Consider the following 11,181-nt stretch of genomic DNA (forward strand, 5'->3'; position numbering starts at 1 on the left):
CTGTTTTATATTTTGCATTTTTTAGGCGGTATTCTAAAGGAAATAAAGTAAGGAAACTTAGGTTATTTGACTTCAGGAAGGTGCCTTGAATTTGATTCATATATTAGAATAAATTTGGTATAATAATATATTTAGAAAATATTTAAAAAAATAAAATTTAAAAAATAATTTAATGTAAAAAACGATTTTTTTAAAATGTAAATTAAAGTTAAAATGAAATTTAAATTAAAATACAAAATTATTATAAAATATTAAAAAAATTATAATGAAAAAATATAATAAATAATTATCAAAATTTAAATAAATTAAATTTATTTTATTTTTTATTTTAATGTGGTTGAAATTTAGGTACATATATATATATATCTCTAGAAGTTAAAAATTGTTTTCTTTAACTTTACATTCTCAATAAAAAGGTTAATATAAATATAGATAATTTTGTTTTGTAATTCTACAGAGTTTTAGAAATAATTGTTGAATTTAATCGAATTGCAAAAACTATCAAATTGCACTCCTGATAAGGTTATATAGTTAAGAATAATGATATAGTTAGTTCAGAATGGTTAACATAATTAGAATGTTTGACTGAATTAATCTCAAATATAAATTTATATTGAAATAAAATATTAATGAAAAATGAATAATTTTGTTTATAAAGTAAGTAAAATCAACTTGATGAAATTACAAACCATCACCAGTAACCAAGACATATAATTAAAATATACTTTTTCATTGTGGAAATAATTTTCCTTGGCCAAATTAGTGGGTTAGAGTGAGGTTATACAAGCCTCTATGTATATCGCAACTACTTTCTACTTCCTATTTCATAGGGAGAAGAGACAATCAAACAAACACTGGATACGGATATAGTTAGATAAGACGATAAACATGCATAACTAAGAGTAAGACGAGAGCACCCAATGCAACAGCACAATAAGATAATAACTTAGGATAATACAACCAGAAATCAAGTTGCTCAAAAATATACAATGATCAGTCTTAGTTATCGTTTCAAATATGAGAGGTGTTGCGTAAATACATCCCTAAAAACCCAAAGCCAATAGAAAGTCAAGAGCATAAACATGAAAGTGAAAAACAAACGGTTTTTCCTAAGCATCAACAAACTGTACAGGAGGATACTGGGAGAAACATGCGGTCAAATCAGATACACAGGTGCATGAATTAAATATCAACACCATGGACTGCACAACTTGGTTGGTACTGATAAAGACTACTAAATCTGCAGAATATCAGTATGAACTTAAGGCTAACTGTTAAGCCTGCAACCATTGTCCAAACAACCTATTCATCTAACTCCTCTATCTGTGCCCGCTTCTCCGCTGCTATTTTCCTGATGAAGAAGCCCCACCTCATTGCTGCCTTGATCTTCAACCATCCAACAACAGCTCTGCCTGGGCGAGAGCGATCCTCATCATAGTTTGGTACATTGGGAGATGGCATGAATGTTGGGAATGAATAGCCATCCTCCACACTCATGGACCCATGTCCTCCTCCCATGCTGAAGAGACGAAGCAAGTGCTGCATATCTTCATTCTCTAGCATTTCATGACTTCTGAGGCGGATTTCTTCTTCTGAAAAGAATTCATCAACCCCCTTGTCCCTGTTGTGTGACCAATCATCAAAAGGGTTTAGAGTAGATGGCTGAATAGAAGAGCTACCAGCATGGAACCCTGACGTCGATGATTGAGGAGGTCCAAGAGCTAACCCAACTGTCCCATGATCGTTTCTAGTGTTCGGGGTTTGGTGAGTATTGCTGATTAATTGGTCATTAGACAGATATAATGAGCCATCGAACTGACTCCGGGAGTTGGAGTTTGAAACCAATGACTGGGTTGGATATCGTGTTACCACACTATCGTTATAACCTGTAAAGAGATTGAATAAGCTACATTTGCATCCCAATATTATCATCGCACAATTGCAACCTCCAAATTTTCTTATTAACACTATTATAGAAAATATTCCACTTCAATAATTATTATCACTGAAAGCTGTATTCAGAAATCATATTTGAGACGCAAAAGTAACTGAATCTGACAACCCCAGCTCAAACAAAAAGGAAGAGAGAGGTTAGGAACAGAAAAAGAGAAGATCCATCATTTGAGATTAAGGAAACAGTAATGCTTACCCCCAACTGACATCCCAGAATTCATTTGCTGTTCAGAAGGAACGGAGACTGGAAGTCCCGGCAGTTGCAGTTGATGATCTAAACCACTACCATAATCAATTGACTCAACACGAAGTTCATTTTCAGATGCAATAGACCTGTTATTTTGGTTGCCATTCACAAGTGATTTGCCATCATAATCCACAACCTGTTCCCAGTTTTCGTATGCTTTCTTCACCAACGAATCTACATAAACCTGGATTTGCAATAGCATTTTAAAGATACTATTTGTGCTAAGCTAAGTATTCGTCTGTTTGCAAGTGTAAGGGAAAAACATACAGAGTGTTGCAGCATCAATTAAATTAATACATCCAAGTATGCCAGCAATATAAGGGTATGCTCAACTTTTGAAGGACAACTATCGTACATAATTACAAAATCTCATCAAACCTAAAAGTAATAACCTTCCGGCTATTAATATCAGTGGAAGAAACACATGACGCAGACTAACCTTCTGGGTATCAGTGAGAGAATCCGCAGAAAAGAATTGTTCTCCTGATATAAGGCCACGCAGCTCATAGATGTTGTTAAAAATAACACCAACATTTCTTGCATCTTCTGGATAATAAACATAGAGCTTCCCACTTAGAACACATGTTTTTGCATGCTCTAAAAGAGCCTCCCACATCTTGTTTGACATACCACTCCCAAGGATCTACAGTTGAATGATATAAGAAAACCACAAAAAGACCTTAAAGATTAAGACGAAAAACACAAACTTACATTCCGCAATTTCTGTTGATCTTTAACCACGAGCCGAAGAAAGTCTTCAACTGAGACTATTCCTGCAATATTCAGCTTCTTGTGAAATGATCCATCCTTGCCTATCTTCTCCAATCTCCACACTTCATCAGTCAATGCAGGAGGGTAGTGCTTCTTATATACTGAGAAAAAGGTCAAAATATTGAATAAAAAGGACGGTGATACACAGTGGGAGAAGGGAGAGCACTGGTGCTAGAGAAAAATTAAAAGATGCAGAAGCATAACCCTACATACATTCTCCTCTATGATCCTTAACAGTGAAAGCCACTGTCTTAGCTTCACGAATTCGTATGGAATCAGAAAAACCTGAGGCAACCTTCAGGCCAAGCCGGAATTTGCGGCTCCGTATCCAGCTTGAATTATCAGTAAAGGTCAGTTCCCCTAATGTTCCAACTCCTTCCTTGAGTGTCACTTGCAGGTCCCCAGTTAATAAAGGTCTCTTTCCCTCACGTTCTTTTACCACATGGCTTTCAAAATGATCTTGGGTCCAATCTTCATCATCTTCATTGTTAAAATCACCTTCAAGGACAACAACATCAAGCTTCACAGAGGATTCAGGTCCAGATGTTACAACGCTTCCACTATTGGAATCAATCAGAACAACATGTATTGGAGCCCCCTGCTCGCCTTCTACTTTTCCTCCTGTGAAGAGGGGAAGAGACAGCCGGGACTTAAAATGCAGCTGCAAGTTTCTACCATCAGGGCCTTCAATCATTTTAGGTGGAGACCTGGAAATATTAGACTGTTAAAAAAAATACTAAACAAACCAAGGTACAAAATTTAAGCATAACAGATGTTATCGTGCAATTGAAGTTGTTACATGTATATATTTGAAAGGATGGACATAGTACAGCACTAAAAAAGAAAAACAGGCAAATGGAATTATTATCATACAACTTAATGATTAGAAACACCAAATCACACAACAGTAAGCATTCTCCAATTTGGAGTACATGCCTACTTCAAGGGACAATGTAAGTCATTGGTTATTTATGTTAAGAAACTTGGGCAGTATCTCAATGCACATACTGTTTGCAAATTAATGCCTGCATGCAAGAACCTAATTAGCCGGTTAACTATATTTCTATTTTCTGCCCAAGAACAAAGCTTTATCTCTGAATTTCAAATGAAAATAGTTCACGTATGTACCTTAAATACTCAAAAGGCTTACTAACTACAACTCGAAGCTTGTTTAAGTTAAATATACATACGGGCACCAGTAAACAAAAATAAATAGGCATGCATAACATAATGGATGCTACCACTACCACCAAACAACACTGTTGTCACATTTAATCCCCCAAGAACAAGGCAGCTGAACATTTTTATAAAAAAGGAATTAATTTAACACAGTCAGACTTTCTCTATCTCAAATATATTAATATACCCCAGTGAGTTAGAATACATTTACATCATAAGAAGCTTTATCTGCAGTGGATTTAGGAGTACCTAACTAGACGATGGAACCATATGAAATGATTTCAGCTAAAATTATAATTTTCGTTTCTTCATGGCTTTTGAGTAAATGAAAAAACCAGTAAGGTGATAGAAACTGGTTCAGATTGAGCACATAAGAAATAAATTAGATTGAGAACCCTGATTCCCAAACCTGGCCCCATTGCGATTTCAAAATCAAGAACAAGGCAAAGACAACAAAATGAATACTCCTGGACTTTGATAAGTCCAAGTTTCTCCCAATTCCTTAACAAATTCCCACACAATAAATGACTCCCCTCTCAAGCTCTCTTCCTATTAACATACATCTTCAACCACTCAATTCAATAATCGAGTAACACAGTAAATGACTTACTGAACCCTAACTAACTGACTGATAGACCTACCAAATAAATTGATAAGAACCTTGAGAAAACCACACTACAAAAGCTAGTAGTTCTGCTGTTGTAGTTGTAAATCCCAAGGCTTTATCCCACACTTCTAATGTGGGACTCAAGTTCAATAACTTGAAATTGGATCTTAACATCCCACCAGACTCTTCAGTCACAGAACTGGCAACCATGCAGGCTGACTTGCACTGGTCCTTTGACTAGTTCCAAGTGAACATTACAATGTTAGCATCAGCACCCATGTTGCTCATTTCCAGTTAGGAGACATGGTGGGAGGTTCTGATACCAATTGATAAAGACATTGAAAGAACCACACTGTAAAAGCTAGTTGTTGTATTGTAGCTGGATATAAACCATACGATAGAATCTCATACTTCAAATGTGGAACTCAAACCCCACACTTCACAATTGGGTCCTAAAATCTTAGGAAGATAAAATTGTGATGAATTTTATTAGAGTTTAACACTAGAATCTATAGCCATAGACTCCCTACCACATTATATTTTGAGATAAGCTTAGTTTCGTAGTTTTATAGTTAATTGGTCTCCTTTGAGAGAATTCTTAACCCTCTGACACATTTTCTTTTCTTTTCCACTCATTTGTTATCCTAACCAAACAAAAAATAAAGCAATCTTCCTTATTTTTAAAACACCAGCCAGAAAAAAAAAACTTTTGAAATGAGTTTAATCATATATACAGTCATTTTCTTTCTTATGGCACACCACCACCATTGTTATAGAATGCAGTCATCCGTCACAAGATAACTTCCAGATAGCATATCTTTTTCACCCAAAAACCAAGAAAATTGTTACTTAAAAAGCACCCAATTTATAATGAGAAATCCAAATCTGCTAGAAAAGGAAGGCTTCAAAACTAAAAGGTAAACAATGAAATGATAATTATTATTTCTTCATTGTCCGATTATAGTTATAATTCAAGGGATAGAATGAAAACTACAACATCTTCAAATTAATTTCCAAAATTTGTAAAGAATTTCTTAAACCTTCCACCAATTCTTGCAGGACCTAACTTTGCCAAAGCACGCTCCACCTCTTCACTCACCTGCTCACATCAGCATTACTGAATCAATTAAGAACTAAATGCTGAAACTTATAGGTATAACAAAATAAAAATCTTAACAGCATAATTTCTTCAATGAATACAAAGTTGTTAAATTTTTCAATGATGCGCCACCAAACACATGTCTTCACACAAATGCTCCAATTAATATCGCATACCAGAAAAAAGAAGAAAAAAGATGGACTTAGATGGAACATTGAAATCAAAATGTCTGTGCGATATACTATATACTGGCATGCTGTAAACAACATAGTTATTGATCTTTTGAGGAAGGAACATAAATCAAAACAGAGGTGACCTTTCAAGGAACGGTAACAAAATGAGGGATTTTAAAGTTTTATGTTTCTGAAGAAAAAAAAAAAGACATTAGAAAATAGGGAAGAAATCACAATTATACCCTAAAGCCCTAAACAATGTTGCTTGAAGGGTAAAAATGGATTATTGAAGCCTTTATTACAGTAGCACAGCTAGCACGCAAAAAGGCACTATTTTTGCCACAGTGACTGCTGTTGAAAACTACTACTCCACTAGTTGAATGCCATAGCAGCTCAGGCCACTCCAATCTGTTACACCACTGTAGCACGCTACTATGGTGAGCAATAGGTCTTCTTAAGCAAGCAAGAATAGTATACATTTTAATTCTTTCATTTAAAGAATAAGACATTTTACTAATAGGTAGAAGAATGTCCACAGTCAAGTAAAAGTACTCCAACACTCTCGATAAGCATATCAGATAACTCGAATTTTAAGAATTGCTGTAATTTGTACAAAATGGCTTCTAGTTGGAGTAAAAGGAAAAATAACTTCGTTGAATGTATAGCCCCTGTGCCCCCAACCAAAAATTAAACATGTCAAAAAGAAAAGTATATAACAAAAAATAGGTTGAGAAAGTAATGTGAAAAGCCAACTGTCTTACAACTCTACGTAGAATAGGCTCTAAAGATGAGCAAAGCTTCTGCAAACTGTCCACCTTAAGAGCTTCGACAATTACACTGCATAATACATGACAACCAATTATAAGAAACTACCAAAAAATATAATCTAAATTATAAACATGTAGCATATGCATTATGATTAATAAAAAATAAAATCTTGTTTAGCTTAACAGATAAGTTTGTACATATATACATACATACAAACATAATATATATATACACACACACACACATAAATATTCATTTCCTTGAAATAAACACACATTTCATTTGCTATTAAGTTACTGAATACTCATTTGATCATCTCATCATAACTCTAAAAAAAGCTTTGAGGGTGCATTTGAGGAAACAAAAACAGTCATTAACAAACAACAGAAAACATGAAAGATAAGCAAAAAGTGAGGGGAGATTTTGAATTTTTAACAGACAATGAGTGTAGATTATGCAGTGAGAGATACTTCCCACTTATGCCCTTCATAATATCAGACCAAGAACCTCCACTGCCAGGGAAGCAAGTTTCAACAGTTTTTGAAGAGTTGACAATACATTTTATAGAGCATAAGCAAAGATATACAATCTCTGAAGTCACAATATTTGCTATTTTCCAAGTCAAAAACCTTTTACAAGAGAATTTTGATTAAAGAAGAAAGAATTTTAAAGAAGAAAAATTCTGAGATACACAATCAAATATTAAGAATTCCTCCTTACAGAAAAAGAGTAGAAAAAACAGAAAGCATAAAAAATCAAATTAACTAACTGTTTCAACCTTATTTAACTATGCTTGGCCATTCAAATAACTGTTTTGACCACTACGACAATTTGGATATTTCCGAAAGAATCTTTTAAATATATGGCACAATGATACTCAAAATGGAATCAAAACCACCAAGAAGAAAATTTTCGCATGAGCCACTAAAGTGAAAAGATGAAACCGGGCTGTCTCAAACACTGGTAACAAGTAATATTCCATCCCAAAACGACAATTGATGACAAAAAGATATCCACAATCATCCAACTCAAGTAGCAAAATTAAGTTAGGGGTAGAAAATTAGGAATATTGTGATATATTTAACCAACATGAAAAATATCTTCCGAAGTAAGCATATTGTACGATTACAGTGACATCGACATTCCTTTCACTTGCTTCCAACTGGGAATCAGTACTAAAACACCATACATGTTTAAGTAGAACTAGCACTCATCCCGCCGCCCAAAAATAGTGACCAAGTCAGCAGAATTAAAATCCCCCACCCCCAAATTTATTATAAGGTGGTTTACATAGGAATTTAAAGAAGCACGAATGAAGTTAATGAGCAATTAATTTACCTGGCGAGAGCAGGCCTCTTTCGTTCAGGCTGATCATCTTCTCCACCCTCCAGGCTCCTTTTCCCCATACTAATTGCGTCGGTAGACGGCTTCTTCTGCATTTACACTCTCTCCTTCAACAATAACCTAAATCACCAACTCCAAAACCACAAAACGTCATCACTATCACCTACACTAAAAAAATTAACAAGCAACAAAACCCTAGATGCTACAGCACCCAAAAAGAAGAAACTCGCAACAGATCTAGAACACAAGAACAAAACAAATTAAACTCGAATTCCATGAAATACATACAAATTGCACACGTGCGTAACCCAAATATAAACCTCTGACAGCGAATTTTAGGAAAACAGCTGGAAACGAAGAGAACGCACTAGAGAGAGAGAGAAAACGTGATTGATTTGGTGGAGTTGAAAAATTGAATAAAAGAGATATAGCAGAGTGAAAAATAAAGCAAGAAAACGAAGGTTTCAGTACCTGAGAGAATAGTTGAGAGTATTTGGTGAGAGAAGAGAAGAAGAGAGAATTGCACGAAGGAGTTTTTGTTTGGCCTTAGTTGCAAGTCCAACAGTTTCAGTTCATTCGTATAGTTACGGTCTACTCTGGCGACTTTCAACTTGTAATCGCCTATTTTTGAGGACCAATGTTCCTTACTAATTGACGGTTATGATGATCTTAATGTTGTATTTAACGATGATGGCCTTCTTGCGTGGTTTTAATGATTGGTAGTTTGGGACAGTACTATGTTTGTGTGTTTTTATCGCTGGTTGTAATTTATTTAGGATGACCCTTGTCGTTTAAGGGAAAACCAAAGGTTGAATCGTGGCCGTGTGTTTGGTGATGAGATTAGAAGAGAAGAGGAAAGGAGCAATTACTGCGTCACTGCAGACAGCATGTACTCTCCGATCACGTCACTGGCTGACCAACACCTAACATCATCACTCCACTTTTGTTGTGGTTAACAGCATTCCACAACATCCACTTGTATTAAGGAATTTTTATTATTATTATTGTTATTGTTTTAATAAAAATTGCTAAATTTTAAATTAATGTCCTATGGCATATTTTATTTGAACTGTATTTGTCATAGGCATTTCAGAGAAGATACAAAATATTATATTTTTCTAATTTCCATATGTTTAAATTGATAACGTTAATTCTTCTAGAAAATATGTAAATTTATAGCATGTTTGACATATTTTCCTCAATTTCATCTGTTTCGGAATAAGAATTTGTTTATAAAATAATTTAGAAATCTCATGAAAAATAAATAAAAAAGTTAATTAATTTGAAAATTTGTGACTAATAATTATTTAAATAACTTTCTCTTTCAGTTTCATACATTTTTTTAATTTAAAAGCTTTTTTTATTTAAAAATAATAATAATTTTATAATCACTTATCAGCAAACTTATGAAAAAATTGATTAAAATTTTATTTATAATTGATTATTCAAATAACTTAATTTTCACAACTATCCTAAATCCGTCTCTTACTTTGTCTTTCCACTTTATAAATTATAGCAATACAAAAAGTTACAAAATATTAAGTTCAAATATATAATAAAACTACATATTGTTAAAGTCAAAGACTTATATTTATCAATTAAAAAATAGAAGGAGTAGAAAATAAATTTGACTAAAAATACTATTTTCATTATTTGAACTATAAGGTTACTAGTTAGTGTGCTTAAGATACTGATTAAAAAAGAAAAAGAAAACATGTATTTCGTATTTTTAAAAAAATAATAATTCATGTGAGACAGTGGCTGACCTTTGTCTTTATGTTAGTGAAACTGAAACGATAAATATTTTTTTTTTGCAGTGTAAGGATAAGAAGAAATTAATAATTCAAGACCAGGCTGGTATGGATAAATTGAGAGAGGGTTTGGTTTTGCAATTGATTAATCCTTATTTATAAACTTTAAATCCAAAATTGAGGTTTATGGGAAGTAAGAAGGTGATGGTGATTCAGAAAAGGGGTGGTGTAAGAAAAGTGAGGTGGGCCAATTTGAAAGCTGTTACTCCCAGCTCCACCAACATTGTCAAACGCCTTTCAATAAATTAATAATTCCGGACTGTTTATTCTTACAACTTTATTGTTGTTATTATAGTTATTAGGCAATTGTTTCCTGCACTCAATCAATTTTGACTGGCACCCAACAAAAATTTTAAAATTCCATTTTGTTCTTGTCTTCTTTATTAAGAAAAATGGTGAAAACTGGATATTGGCCTCCAGATGCACAAGTATGAAAGGGATTGTTGTTCATTCCAGATATAGAAATCTGTGTAAAAAATTAAGATTTTCAATTTAATATTTTCAATTTAATATTTCGAACATATATATCCGTAAGACAAAGATGAATTCCAAACGTAAATGACCGTAAGTGGAAAATGGATTCTGGATAAATTTATCCAAATATAAGCAGTGCAGTGCAAACAAGCTTACTTCCGAACATAGACATCCACAGTAAAAAAATCACACTTCCGGATACCACAAATATGGAACCAACAAAATGATGTCTGGATAACCATATTCGTAGGTCATTAAGCAATTCCGACTAAAAATATCCGGAACGCCTAGGTAAAGAGAAAACTAATCATAATGTGTGTCGTCTTCTTTGGTGACTTTGTTTTTCCGGTGGCTTCGTTGTTTGTCGCCGTCTAACTTCCTCACAGATGATGCCGCTTCAATCACCACAACAGTAGACGTCGCTCCTTAGTGAAGGTGAAGCGTCACTGCCTCCGTGAACGCAGAATGCTGCCACAGAGAGAACGCGCACAAAGAAGAATGAAAATGACGGTGGGTGGTTGTTGTGTATGTGTTGGGTGCTTGGATTGGGTGTCTGGATTGGGTGCACATCCTTAACCTAATTTTCATTTCATTAAATATATTTTAGTCTTTTCATAAGGAAGATTGGGTGCCGGTCAAAATTGATTGGGTGTAAGAAGAATCTTCCTAGTTATTATTGTGGCACTTGTTAATTATCTAAAAATATGTTTTTGTCTTTCAGTAAGAAATTAAAAAAAAACTTTAAATTCCACACA

The 11,181-nt window shown here is 34.0% G+C and overlaps 1 protein-coding gene across 4 annotated transcripts; it reads right to left on the reverse strand.

Annotated features, from left to right (window-relative positions):
- Positions 1 to 921: 921 nt before the first annotated feature.
- LOC137807352 (Calmodulin-binding protein) lies at positions 922 to 9,034 on the reverse strand. Of its 4 annotated transcripts, XM_068607960.2 has the most exons (10): positions 8,613 to 8,731; positions 8,430 to 8,508; positions 8,136 to 8,261; positions 6,791 to 6,866; positions 5,798 to 5,856; positions 3,185 to 3,678; positions 2,912 to 3,072; positions 2,640 to 2,843; positions 2,150 to 2,384; positions 922 to 1,886 (listed from the first exon to the last, which is right to left on the reverse strand). In XM_068607960.2, exons 3-10 carry the CDS (start codon positions 8,234 to 8,236, stop codon positions 1,303 to 1,305), a joined length of 1,914 nt encoding a protein of 637 aa, XP_068464061.2. In that variant the 5' UTR covers positions 8,237 to 8,261; positions 8,430 to 8,508; positions 8,613 to 8,731; the 3' UTR covers positions 922 to 1,302. The 4 variants fall into 4 exon arrangements, with proteins under 4 accessions (XP_068464061.2, XP_068464060.2, XP_068464063.2 ...); XM_068607959.2 differs by lacking the exon at positions 8,430 to 8,508 and having other exon boundaries at positions 8,613 to 9,034; XM_068607962.2 differs by lacking the exon at positions 5,798 to 5,856.
- Between the last annotated feature and the right edge of the window lie 2,147 nt (positions 9,035 to 11,181).

Source organism: Phaseolus vulgaris, chromosome 3 (genome assembly GCF_051622355.1).
Source record: "Phaseolus vulgaris cultivar YP4 chromosome 3, ASM5162235v1, whole genome shotgun sequence".
Taxonomy (NCBI): Eukaryota; Viridiplantae; Streptophyta; class Magnoliopsida; order Fabales; family Fabaceae; genus Phaseolus; species Phaseolus vulgaris.